The 14104-nt window shown below is 45.9% G+C and overlaps 1 protein-coding gene across 1 annotated transcript in view; it reads left to right on the top strand.

The window, feature by feature from the left end:
• UBE2Z (ubiquitin conjugating enzyme E2 Z) overlaps positions 1–14009 on the top strand; it is a 14297-nt gene extending 288 nt beyond the window's left edge. Inside the window, exons 2-8 of the mRNA XM_019522924.1 lie at positions 3–113; positions 2405–2477; positions 4191–4378; positions 6337–6448; positions 9092–9204; positions 9886–9976; positions 11642–14009. Coding sequence (XP_019378469.1) covers positions 3–113; positions 2405–2477; positions 4191–4378; positions 6337–6448; positions 9092–9204; positions 9886–9976; positions 11642–11812 — 859 coding nt within the window. The 3' untranslated portion in view covers positions 11813–14009. The remainder of the gene's footprint in view (positions 1–2; positions 114–2404; positions 2478–4190; positions 4379–6336; positions 6449–9091; positions 9205–9885; positions 9977–11641) is intronic.
• Positions 14010–14104: the final 95 nt, after the last annotated feature.

The raw sequence follows: 14104 nt of genomic DNA, 5'->3' as shown, positions 1-14104 counted from the left end.
CTGCCGGCCGCGGGCGCCGCGCTGCTCTCGCACTCCGCCTTCTGGGACCCCACGGTCAGCGGCGACTGGGACGGCGAGCGGCCGAGCGCGGCCTGCCTGCTCCGCATCAAGCGGTGGGTGACGCTGCAGCCCCCGCCCCGGACAGCCCCTCCGGCCTCCGCGCAGCCGGCCGCCTCTCGGGGGAAGGGGTGGCCTGGCTCCGGCTCCGGCTGCCCTCCCGGAGCGTCCTCCCCTGCGGGAGCCGGGCCCGGCCCCTGGGTGCAGCCTCCCCCCAACAACCCTGCCGGGCCTGCTCTTCCCCGCAGCGCTTCGAGGCCAAGGCACCTGCTCCAGTGTTGCGGCTGGGTCTTGGGCTGCATGTGTTGGGGAGGTCGTTTGCCCTGCGTGGGGAGGAGGGCTAATACCCACCTCCCCCTGCCCAGCACGTGTCCTCCTTGTGTTGTCCTGGACTCTGCCCTGAAGCTGCCACTTGAGTCATGTCCCAGGGCCCTGGGTGTGTCTGTTAACCCATAACCTTTCCCAGGACAGCCTGGCTCTTTGCCTTAGTATTCTTAACCCCGGCCAACCCTGCTGGCAAAGACGGCAGCCTCTCCAGGCTCGGGCAGATTCGCCTGCATTCAGGCGCTTGCCGTGTCTCTGCGCTCTGTATTTCCTCTGGCCTCATTGACAGTCGACTTTCCTTGGTTCCCTGCTGGTGCTCTAGAGCCGGCATACTAATGCTACTTTCTATTTATAAAGCACTTTGCATCCGGAAGGCTCGCTAAGCGCTTTGCAAGCTGTACGACTGTGGCTGAGGGTGTACCTACCTCTAGGGCAAGGCAGCTGTTTTGCAGGCAGTGATGCTGTGCGCCGCGGGAAGAAAAGTATCCCTTATCAACTTGAAATGTCTGTGGAAATGTAATAAACTGTGCTGTTCTCTTCCTGGAGTTTGGCCAAGCGCACTGGGGTCAGCAATTTCTAGCAAAACTCCCCCACCGGTTACTGCAGCAACCACACTTCTTTCAGATGAAGGAAGGATTAATAGACGATCTTGTGCCCTCTCCACCTGGTTTAACCCGTCTCATTGCTACCAGTGATTCAGAATTATTATTACTATTTTTTTTTTTTTGCTGCCTGGAGTAATGCTAACTTTCCTCCTCCCTTCTGGAAAAATTTCAATGTCCTTCATGGATGCAGGGTTTCACAACTGGGCACCTGTGGTTTACAGGTGCATGATAGCCAGGCAAGGTGACTGATCAGAGGTTAATGGTGGTGCTGACACAAAGGAGCAGTTCTGGTCTCGACTGTTGTGTGTTTTGACTTGGAGCTCTTTCCCTGCATGACCAAAAACTGCTGCTTTTCTGCTCCTCATTTATCTACGCAACAGCTGTTTATCAATTCAAAATCCAGCACCAATACAATTTGGGAGCTTTGGGTTAAAATGTCAGAGGCAGAAGGGTGTGGGGAGAGTTTTCTCTCTTGTTCCCAGTCGAGAGGCTGACTGAACTTTATAAGGTATTAGAACTTCGCCCATCCCTACCCTTGTTCTTTCATTTCCTGCCTAGAGCCTATTATACTTGGGCTGCTCCCCGTCTAACTGCAATGTTAGAGGCTACACACACACAAAAATTGTTAACAGTAGATCTGACATGCTGATAACCTCCAGAATAACGAGCAATTATGCTCTTACATTGTTAGAAATCCTGGCATTGTTTCAATAGGTTTCTCCTTTGCTCTCATCACAAATATTGCCGCTTGCCAGATTAGGTGAGCATCCATGTTCTACCACCTCTGAGACCTCTGTTTACCTTCTTCAGAATGTGATACAAAGTCTCTGGGTGGTTTCTGATCCAAGTGACTGAAAGCACTGGCTTTGCAGGAAAACAAGGTTCTTCCCTCACTTCCTAACTGTCTCACCCACTCATTCTTACTAATGAAACTCCAGCTAAACTCAATTCTCTTTACAAACAGGAAGGCTGTTTTAAAAAATAAAACAAAAACTTCACCAGTAGTTTGATTTGACTCTCGTTGACACTGGGAGGAGCTCTTTGGCTGTGACCATGCTTGCACTCCATCTCTGTTCCTAAGCTGCACTGAATCGTATCTGATTACAGCTCTATTTTTTAATATAGGGAGAGCCTGTGAGCAGGCTGTATCTTGCACAGTTATTCTTTCAAGTAGGCAGGAAGAGTTCAGCTGGAAAACAGTGAAACAGCACAACCCCCTGCCCCCTTTCCCCACAGTCCATTTTCAGTGTTTCCTTTTAAAAATACTTCTGATGTATTATGCTGTGGTGGCATGTGTTTTCTCTCTCTCATACATGTACACAGACACACAAGTCCTTTTCTATAATGAATGTTATTTTCCTAGGAGTGAGAGGGATGCTGAGGGAGGTATTGGCTAATTCCTGTTTCCTTGTGTTCAGGGATATCATGTCCATTTATAAGGAGCCACCCCCTGGAATGTTCGTTGTGCCTGATCCCCATGATATGACTAAGGTAAGTGAATATCCAGAGCTAATCCAGCTTCTCTGCGTTTCTGTTTTTTTGATGGTTAAGTATTAGCAGGATGAGCTATTGGGCAGGAGCTGGGGCTGTGGATTGCAGTGCGTCCTCACTAGAGTACCTTTGTAAAAGAATAGATGAAATTCTGCAGGGGAAAATGGGAAGGCTTTTTTTTGGAAATAAGAGGGAGGCTAGCAAAGAACCTGACTTTGTGAAGGGATAAAGCCACAGGACTCTAAGCAGCTTCTGCAGCTAAATCCAGCACAGGCTTGGTGGCCATAGGGATGGTAAAGCACCACTCCAGCTGGCTTTATCCTGTCAGCACTTGAAAATTATCACTAGAATGTTTGTGCATGGAAGTTCAATATCTGTTGGAGCAGCAGATGACTCTGCTCAAAGCTGGAGGATGAAGACCTCTGTTCTAACGGTCAGGGAATGTTACATGACCCTATTTGGGAGAGATGCCTCTTTCTTCCCCCCCCCTCTCCCATTCCCCCCTCCTTAGCATAGTCAGGGCGCCTGCACTCTTTCTGAAAGAACTTTAAATTGACAACTGATGTGGGCATGATTTCCCCAGGCTGAGGCAGGAAGATGCATTTTGCGTGGTTCCCTGTTCCCCAGTTAAGGTATTCTTCCTGAGGGAGGGCAGGCAGTCATTTGTGAATGCCAGACCATAGGGGTTTTGCCAAGGAGGACTGCCTCAAGTAGTTGCAAGGACTCCTGAGCAGCCTATAGATCTAGTGTATCCCCAGCTTTCTCTGACCATGCTCAACCTTTGGTTTGCACCAGCTTTTGGAGGTTGGGGCCTGTTGGTGAAGACGTTCCCCCCCCCTTTCCTCTGTTGCCACCCATTTTTCCCACCTTCCCAACTAACCTGCCACTCGTGATTCCACCAGTTCAAACTTTTGCCTGAATTCAGGACCTTTGAGCTTTAAAGAGGTGCTACAAGGGAATGTTCCTTTGGAGAAAATTCCAGCCTGAAAGAATAGTTCAACCTTTTAATTAGCTCTTTGGCCTAAGAAGTTGGCAGCCATAAATTCACCTAAGACCACGTCATCACAGACAGTGCCCTGAAACATCTCAGGGGTGACATGTGACTAAAAATCCCAGTGATCCAGGTGGTCATATGTGATAAAGCACAGGAAGGAGTCTTGTACAGCTAATAGCCCAACAGATTGTGCACATCAGGGATATTCAGGTGCCACTTTTGTGGAGTCTAGACAGTGATCAGGAGCTGATCACTCCTGTTCAGTTTCATTGAGTACAAATTAGCAGAGTATTGGCCAACCAAGAAAAATCCTCTTTTGGTTAGAAGTACAGGAAGTACATGAAGGGGGTGCAGTGGAATCAGTGAAAGGTTGCGACTATTTTTTTCTTTAACTCTTTAAAATCGGAGCTCCTGTGACAAATGTTGCTTCATTTGTGCTTGTTTATGCAGGTGTGCCCAAAAGTGCATGCAGGTGTTGCTGTACAGGCATGCACTATACAAATGCGTGGCTATTGGGGGAGAGATGTGCAGCAGTAGCTTAGACTCCAGGAGTTTTGCATGAGGTGTGGGGGTAGCAGCCTGTGAGCATGGCACTGGCAGGAGAGGCCTTGTTAGCTCTGCCCATGCTGAGATTTCTCATCTTTGTCGGGTCTTGTTCGAGAAGTTGACGGTGCTGCACAATTTTGAAGTGGTGCGCAAGATGGGCTTTTGTTTTCCAGATTCATGCATTGATCACAGGCCCATTTGACACGCCTTATGAAGGGGGTTTCTTCTTGTTCCTGTTTCGCTGTCCTCCAGATTATCCCATCCACCCACCAAGGGTCAAACTGATGACAACAGGAAATAACACAGTGAGGTTTAACCCCAACTTCTACCGCAATGGGAAAGTCTGCCTGAGTATTCTGGGGTAAGAGGAGACTTCCAGTATATCGAGGTGAAACTGAGAGGTTGCTACAGGCTGTTTGTTTTTGTAACATGCATTGTTCTTTGCATGTTCTAGGCCCCAATTCTGTTGCTGCATCTGTCCATGCAGCCTCTTGCTTGCAGTCACCTGTGGGACACACAAGCTGCCAAAAAAATCTTAGGTTTTTGCTAATGAGATGGTCTGATTTTCTTCAAAACCACAAAAATCAGGATATGGAGAGTGAAGGCGGAAACTCAGAGCTCCTTTCTTTGAGACTGGCTGTCACTGCTTTTGTCCCATCTCCCCCTGGTGCACTGAAGGTCTCAGTCTGAACTCTGCAATTCTTCTGCTTTTATGACTTGAATTATGTCCCTCAGTGTTGCTCAGATGTATGTTTCTTGTGGTTTTAATTTCCTCTGTGTGCATGTTGGTTTTTAAATGGACATTAAAAGCCACTAAGCACTTCCTTGAAAGCCGTATAACTGCTTCCACCTGCACTCAGAGATAATGATGTAGAGCTCACAGCTGTAGTACTGTGTCTTACATCCAGGCTCCCACACTGCAAACACTAAAGCAGCACCTATTTGGTTTTAAGACCAGGACAGTCCCCATGGCACCAATGGGACTGGTGTACTTAAAGAATATCTGTGCCTGCAGGATTAGGGTGCAGTATCTTCCCTGTTCAGAAGCACTATTAGTAAAAAGGCCTGATTTTGAGTGGTGCCAGGCACCAGCAACTTAGAGTGAAATGAATGCAAGTTGTAGGAGTCTCGTCTCCAAGTGTGGCAAGGGTAAAATAGTGGTTAAGGCAAGGGAGACTCTTGACATGGAGGGTGGAGATGGGTTCTCATCTTGCTGGTGAGCATGGTGAGAAGATGGTTTGAACATGTGGGAAATCACATTAGAGGGTACCAAACTGAAAGCAGGGAGCTGTAAAGGGAAAGTGTTTGGGGAGCAGTGCCAGGTGCATTCTCTTTTTGAAACACTGCTGCTTCAGCTGGGGGAAAGGTCTGTAGCAAACCATTCATGGCTGCTGGGAGACTGCTAAATTTTTTCCAATAGTGTCCTGCCTTAGGGGTAGGCTATATATGGAGTAGGGACACACTGTGTGTGCCTACATGTCGCCTTATGTCATTGTAGTGATGTGCTGCGGCATCATAGCAGTTACATAAGTCTACACATGACCAGCAGCTACTTTGACATAGCAGCATGCTCCCCTATTTTAGCATCCAGCTACAGCGAAGTAGTGGCTAAGACTAACCATGCCCTGTGTGTACTGTTCAGTATGGGTGTACAAAAGGAAAGTACTATAGCACGGTGCACTAACAGTGTTGCCATAGGACAACATGTAGATATGCCTGCAGTGTGTCAGTTGAAATTTTCAGTTGTAAGCCTACTGTTGAACAAGTCATAAAAGTATCACCATCAAAGCCAACAAGTCACTTAAACTTGAAAGTCAGGTTTAAGCCTAAAAATAATTATTTTGGCCTCTCCCATGGAGAGGGAAATTCCTTTTATTTTGGGGTCTTCTCTGAGCCAGTGCCAAAGCCAGGTAAGATGCGTTATTATTATTTTAGTCTCTTAAAGAACCTGGGCCCTTGACTCTGATGTGTCTTGCTTTTCCTGAGCTCTCTTTTGTCTCTAAGGGACTTGACCTACTGTCAGCAAAACGACACCAAAGTTTCAGATACAGGTTCAGAGCTGGGCAAGAAGAAACACACTAGGTCCAACCCATGAACATACAGCTTGTTATAGGCCAACCAGAGCTCTTGGTAGGTTTTGTTCATTGGCATATTTTTCCCTTAGCAGGTGTCTACACCTGATGGTTTTCCAATTTCCAAACTTGGCCTTTGTATGATTCACTATGGTGACTATGAAAAGGACTGGGTGGCAGGGGGTGGATGCTGTATGATGTTTTTGCTGTGGTATTTAAATAATGCTTCTGTGTTTTGATGTCTCAGCACTTGGACTGGACCTGCTTGGAGCCCAGCACAGAGCATCTCTTCAGTGCTCATCTCCATACAGTCTTTGATGACTGAGAACCCCTATCACAATGAACCTGGCTTCGAGCAGGTAATGGCTTTGAGTGCAAAATAACACAAGACCAAATTTTCAGAGACAGGGCAGTATCTTTTATTGGATAAACTGTATAGGTGGGAGGGAGCCCCAACAAGCTTTTGGGCAGGAAATGTCAGTGTCTCAACTATGCTTGTATTTACTCACAAATCTTGTTTGTGGCTGAAGAATACTGTATTTTCTCACATACCCCACACCCCCAAATAAGATGCATGCCTTATTTTTGGAGGGCAGAATGTAGGAATTTCTTTTTCTTCCAGAATCATGGACTAGAACTGGCTCTTTCATGAAGACACTATGCTTTAAGATGGCTGCCAGCTTCTGTCCCTGCTGGCAAGCAGGAGAGGTGCAGTCCAGTGTTAATCCTTCCACAGCTGCTCTCAAATTGGAAGCAGTCCAAAAATTGGTTCCAATCTGAGTGACTGTGAAAGAGTTAATACTGTACTGTGCCCCTCCTGCTTGCTGGCAGGGAGGGAGAAGCTGGCAGCTATTTTGAAGGACGGTGCTTTTACTCCTTGATGCTTTTACTTTGGCAAAAAGCAGCTTCTCTTCAGTTTTGGAAAGCTGATTGTTAGGAAAAGGGTACATGTAGTACGCAACTAAATAAGGTATTTGATGCAGAAAAGGAGGGGTATCTAGTTGAGTTGCAGATTGAGAAATGTCCTGCTTTTTGTTCCATGGTCTGCTACTGACCTGTTGCAACCATGGGAAATCTGTCAACAGCTCTGTATAGTAGAACTTGAGATAGTTTGCAAGTTTAGGTTCCTTAGCCCCTTGCAAAGATGAGGGTTTGTGAACTATCCAGGGGTATTTGGTGCTGTAGCAAACAGCCATGCTGGTCAACTTAGGTGCTCCAGCTGTTTGCTCTGGATTTTACTTTGAAGGGTGCTGCTTCTTCCATCAGCTGGAACTCAGTGACAGTCCCACCCAGTGGATCAGAGAAGTGATACCTTTTGAATTATGAGCCACAGTAATCAGTTGAGCAGCTCATCCTTAATGAGGAAGTCCACTGCAAACATCCAGGCTTTACTGTACAACATTGTCTACCTTTGCAGAAATGGGGCAGACAAACAAGTGCTCAGTCTCCTATGAGATCCTGAGAAGGAGCAGCTTGTCAGCCCTAATGGTCTCCTTGCTTAACTGTAGAGTGTGTTTTAAAGTATTCACACTCACGCCATTGAGTCAGTTCTTTAAATCTGAGGAAGCTTGCATCCTAAGTATGCAAATGAGCAAAATGCAGAGAAGTTCTCTGTCTCTGCAGATCACTGCTGTGTGACTTCTGAAAGTTAATGGCTTCCTTAGGATATACTACTGTCATCTAGCAGTGCACCAATAAAGATTTTTGGGGCCAATACCAATAGCCGATTTTTAAGGAGGCATATCGGCCAATGTTGGAAATTGGATCGGTACCAGCCTGGCAGCTTGAACAGCTGCGCGCAGCTGCTAAGTCTGTTGTGGTGGAAGGGGTGTGCTGGGAAGGCTGATCAAGGCCCCTGTAGTGAGGGAGGAGTGGGGCTGGGTCAAGCACTGCCCAGCTGGGGCAGGGCAGGCATGAGATGGAGCTGTGGTTCATCATGGGGGGGAGAAGGGGGGTCAGGTGGCTCCCACTGCTGTGTGCCACTTGTCCAGTGGCTCCTGCTGTTTGTCCCGGAGGGCATGGGTGGGTGTGATGTGCCCCTGGATTTGAGCAAGGCAGGGTAAGCTCTTTCCGGTGTGTGGGGACTGTGCTTGGGATGGGCAGCAGTGGCACTGGGAGGGGGAGATGGAGGGGGCTACAGTGAATTTTGGGATGACTGTAGCCCCTGTCCCATAGCCCCCCTTCAAGTGCTGCCGCCACCCACCCTGAGCACAGCCCCCACATGCTGGAAAGAACCCATCCCACCCCGCACAGATCCAGGAGCACATGCCCCACCATGCCCTCCCAGATGAGTGATGGGAGCAGCAGCAGGAGCCACCAGATGAGCGGCTCCCAGATGAGTGGTGCAAGCTGTCCCCATGCTCCCTCCCCCTAGATGAGCTGTGGTTCCGTCCCATACCTGCCCCACCCTGGCTGGGCAGCCCCTGCCCCAGCCCCATTCACTGTGGGGGCCTTGATCTGCCCCCCCACACCCCTTCCCTCACCTTCCACCACACCAGTCTTACCAGCTGGACACAGCTCTCTAAGCTGCTGGGCTGTGCTCCTCATCACCTACATGCTACGCTGCAGCTGCATGCATGCACAGGTCATTTATCAGCCGAATTATTGGCTGTAGCAAGCCAATTTCTGATGCAGACAATTTTCTTTATAGCGGTGCCAATTTGATATTGGATGGATGTATTGGTCCACCTCTACTGTCATGCCTGAACCAAATGCCCAGGTCGTCCTTGTTGTCAGGGCCCTGAAAGGGGAAAATGAGGAGCCAGATTGCTGTGCTGACTGCCATAGACTTGTCCTGTCTTGTGGCTGCCCGAGTCCAGTATTGTGGGCATAAAGGAAATCTTTTTGCAGCTTTCCAGCCCCAGCATAAATGAGCTGACTGTACCTCAAGCAGGCAGAGCTAAGGAGGGTTTGCTGCTTGGTGAAATTCACATGGTTTAGGAGAGAAGGGAGAAGGCCATTCATGTAGCATAGGTTCAAAGGAGTGATTTTTATATTTGCAGGAGAGGCACCCTGGAGATAGCAAAAATTATAACGAATGCATTCGGCATGAGACCATCCGAGTAGCTGTGTGCGACATGCTGGAAGGAAAGTGCCTTTGTCCTGAGCCTTTACGGTAGGTAATGGGGATGGGAGCTCCACCTCAGCCTGAAGGTCTTAGTCTGTCTTCACTTAAAGCATCCTGTGCACTTGCTGAGATACTTGTGTGGGGCTGAATCCTTTGGGAAGTCAGTATGATAGTGTTCCTTGTACTCAGACCTGTTGTCATTCCTGAGGGTCCAGTCCTAGCCCTACCAATGCCTTGCTACATTACCTGGTGCTGGTCACTTAATCTCCCCTGTCCTGGTTTCCAGTGTCATTTCCTCATCTCCCAAGGGTAGGTGACTAACCATATCCTGCTCTAAAGATGGCTGTCAGCTCTAATATTCATATAGCAACTTGGTTTCCTCTGAAGTGGTTCATCTCATTGGTCATCTGGTGAGTTCAGTGACCTCTTTCTCTCTTGATAGTCTTGTTACCAATGCTGTGTCCCTTAATCAGAATATGGATACAAGTGAATTCAAACTTTTTGACACCTAAGGTTGCTCTGAGCAGTGAAATAGTTACTGTGGCTGACAGGGCAGACCTGGACTTGGATGGATCATCCATGCACATTTTTAAGGCATGTGGGCTGTTGTGGATTTCATAAACCCTAAGTTTGCTTAATGGAGGCATACGTGCCCACAGGGTAATGAGCCCATTTCTGTAATGCACAGTCTGGCAGGACTTAACCATGTGCTCTTCTGTTGTGTTCCAGGGGAGTAATGGAGAAGTCCTTCATGGAGTACTATGACTTCTATGAAGGAGTGTGCAAAGAAAGGCTTTACCTCCAAGGACAAACAATGCAGGTAATTATTATTCTCTCCAGACGTGTGCTCTGATTACATAGCACCCATGAGACATTCCAGTGGGTATTACCGCACTGTCCTTCTCTTTAACATGTATCTTCTTGATTTAAATAAATGCTGGTTAGCCTCATCAGAGAGAGTGTTTCTTCCAAGAACTAGAAGTCAGAGAAGATGCACGAGCTGAAATGCAATAGGATTTTCTCTTCTGGTGTGTTCCTTCACTCATCCTTGAATAGAAAACTGATGCCAGCTGCTTGTTCAGCACTTGTGTTCTGATACAGCTGTTCCTATCTATAATTTAGTTAGCTGGTATCTTTCTGTTGGCTTTAGCTGTGCTGGTAATTTCATAGGAAATCATACAAGTCCTGGGACACTCCTAATTCCACAGAGCATGTTTCTTTGCTAGTGGTAATGTGCAATGCAATCCTTCTGAATCTAAGGGGCAGAGGGAGTTCCTGATTAGTCATCAAAACTGATTTACTTCTTAAAATTATACAATTATCCTTGTATGTAAAAATTAAAATTACAAGAATAAATCAGTGATAACAATACACATGTAAAATCAAAGATACTTTGCCAGAACCCAGTCTTGCTGCCTTCCATATCCATTGACTTTATGGACCCTGTACAACACTGTCTAGGTTGCCGAGCTTATTCTAGCAGTGAGTCACCCACTAAGAAAAATTCTGCTTTTCACTGTTACCACTTGCCAAGATTTTTACATCTGAACAGAAGACTCATCCTTCTAATCAGCTGCCTCCTGTCTTGACTCATTAAGACCTGCTACCACTGTGAAAGAGAGGAAGTTATTTTACAAACCAGTATCTACACGTGCCCTTTATTCTGTCAGTATTTGGCTCTACAATCAGTGCAATTAATGCACCCACAATGTATGACTAAAGCAAAAGAGCTTTTGTTTAGACTGATAAGCTCTATGAAGTAAGATTGTGCCTGACTTGCACGCCCACAGGAATCTTTGGCAGAGTGTCTAGAGGCTGTACTGTAAAACCACATAACCGGAAGGGAGTATTATGGGGTGGCACCAGTCACTTTTACAATTGCTCTCTCTGCAAGGAGAAGGAATTCTGTATGGTTATAATTTATTATTATTATCTTCAGGAGAAGAAAAAAGCAAGAGTTAAACCTCCATTGCCTGCCTCTCTGCCACTGAGCAGCTGTGCGGCCACAAACTAATTGGATTATACCTGTGTCTTAGCTACACCATCTGTAAAATGAGGATAATAATTCCTTCCCTTCTCAAGAATATAATCGACTAAAGAGGCATTGTATGTTTGGTCCTTGGTCTCTCCTACTGAAATAGTAGCTCATAGTGTGTCTACCCTGGCAATGGGTCTGAAACTAGTCCTTGGACTGATTCATATGCAGCCAGTGTTCCATCAGCTCTTCCTTCCTCAGGCTAAGATCCAGGCAAGTTTTATTTACATGAGGGCTTTCACTTGAGAGCTTTTGAAAGAGACAAGGTTCCATTAATGCCATGTTGATGTTGAAGAGTCCATAGCATTCCTGGTAATCATCGAGGATTTCATCTTTAGCTTTGACCAGCTTTCTACCATAAAGTTCTCTCTCCTTGGATTTCATAACACCTGTAAAGCACTAACATGTTGATGTGTGTTTTAAATGGCTTTACCGTGTCTTTGAATTCAGGATCCTTTTGGTGAGAAACGAGGCCACTTTGACTACCAATCCCTCTTAATCCGTTTGCAAGGAATTCGGCTGAAAGTGCAAGAGAAACACCAGCAGGAGAATGCAGAAATAGACTCTGAGAGCAGCTCCTCCGAGACAGAGACAGATGCTCATGGGTGCTCCAAGGCTTAGAGCTCTGTAGATAATTGAGAAACCCAGACCTGGAGATGTTCAGTCTTCAAACTCTAGGATACACCCGACAGACTTGAACCAAACCAATCCTGGAGTGGACAGAACTGAGGGAGCTCGTCAGTTTCCTTTTGAACACTCTGATGGATACAGTTGAAAGAGAAGACTTCATGCTAGACAAAGCCAAGCTTGAGACAGGCTACTTTTAAAGGTACTTACTATGCTAGAAAGCTGGAGCATGTGGCATCAGGTTATTTTTGGAAACTCCTACACTGGGTTGTTTTTTGTTTTCTTTACTCAATTAAAAGAAAGAGATCTAGAATGCGACTCCTTTTTACAGCTTTTCTGTACTTAAATATACAGCATGCCCTTCCCTGGTGCTACGCTGAACTCTTAAGGACCAGAGCTGTAGGAGCACTTTGGAGTCTATTACTATGAAGCCCTTGCTGCTTGTCCAGGTGTGACTTCCCAATTGAGGAGTGATGGGTGTAACTCGTGCTTCACCCAAGCCTGCATACCTGCTGATGTCACTGTTCTAGACAAACCAAAGATAAAGAACAGTGGTAGAATCTGGGCTTCTTTCAGAAAGCGTTTATCCACATCCCTAGGTGGTTTTCTTTGGCTGGACTTCAGGGAGAAGGGGGAGAGTAGTACATTTAATCAATCAAGTACAGGTGTATTTGCCTTGAAATTCGGGGGAGAAAAAAAATCATTGGTTCTTAAAAACACTTAGAAGTCTAGTTAATCTTTTTTGAGGTTAAAATCTTCAGGGAATGTTATATTCCAGCTCCTAAGAAACAGAAACATTCTTTTCAGTTGTTGTTTTGCTTTTCAGTCCCCATAGTCAGTGTATTTCTTTCTGCTAACGTTTTGATCCAGCAAAACTTTAAAAAGCTAGGAAGCCATTTCCAGGCAGGAAGCCAGGATGGAGTTCTTTGGAGAAATAAGCCTTGTTAGTAACAGAATATTCCCCTTGCCAAACTTGGCCAGTAGCAACGAGTAAGTATGGCTTATGTTTTAATGCTTTGACAGTTTTGTTTTAAGAGCAGATTTTGAGCAATTCAAGCCTCTTGGGAGAGGTGTGTACTAGCTCTGAGTGCCATTGCATAAATGATATATATTCAAAGTAACTTGCATGGAGATGAAACACCCTGTTCAACCAGAGAAGCCTGATGGGCAAATGAGATGGGAAGATAGTGTATTGATAATGGCTTAATCTTGAGGAATGGGGCAAGGGGTTCATGAGAGCATTTATTGAAAGTTAAGCATGTAGTTGCACACTATCATGTCCAAAAAAAACCCTTTGTGGAAATCCCGTGATATCGTCATACTATCCAGTTCAGTCAACTGTGTTCAAAAGAAATTGCCTTTCTGTAGATCAAACTGCACAGTTTCTCAGTGTCCCCTGTGTTGGTGAGTATTTTCAATAAAGATGGTTTATGTAGCTATCACTATTACATGCTTTAGAAACCTGCATATACTGGTTTGAGAAGCTGAAAGATGGAAACATTCCTGAATTAAGGTGCCACCTAACACTTAGGAACTTTTTCCTTTTGGGAAAAAACTCCCCAGGGTGTGTCATTGATGTGGAGTAGAACTAAAACAGTTTTCCCTTAAGGGAAAAGTTAACTTACTTAGGACTCACTTGACATGCACACCCAATGGAAGTAAAGCTGTGTATACCTGACTGCAAGGTTTTATGGAGGCAAAGGAGCCTTCTCAGAAGTAGTGAGCTGCGTGCTACATTTAATGCCTCTTTAATCCCATTGTAAATCTCATGTTTTCTCCATTCAGTGTCATCCTGACTTTACACTGAGGTAGAGCTGGGACTCTGATGCCTTCACAAGGCAGATCTGGGTCAGAAGTCTCTAATGTGGTGCATGTGGCATTACCATCTACACAAAAATGATGAAACAAGAAAATGCCTTATTGTGGACACCTTTCACACAATTAGCATGTGGCTGTAAATGAGAAGTATTCGTTTTATAGCTCTAATGTTGTCTGTCCTACCATTTCTGAATGTTTCCATTTCAACATGACAATCCTCAATGACTGCTCTAGGCAGAGATGTTTTAGTAACAGACTTTTTGACCTAACAAGTTGAAGATATATGCACAAGAGTCACTATAAGATACCTTGTTTATATAGAATTGTACATAAGATTTTTTTGTGCAATAAAGTTTGTTTTGGCAGAATCTAAGCTGTTGTACTTCCATGGGACTAGCAACTCAGTTATGAAGCAAGGTAGTTTAAAAAGGTGTTGTGTAAATACTTCAGCAAAGCAGGGGCATTGCT

The sequence above is a fragment of the Gavialis gangeticus genome, unplaced genomic scaffold (assembly GCF_001723915.1).
Source record: "Gavialis gangeticus isolate Ggan-Ray unplaced genomic scaffold, GavGan_comp1, whole genome shotgun sequence".
In the NCBI taxonomy this organism is placed as follows: Eukaryota; Metazoa; Chordata; order Crocodylia; family Gavialidae; genus Gavialis; species Gavialis gangeticus.
This window is presented reverse-complemented; position numbering and strand designations above follow the sequence as displayed.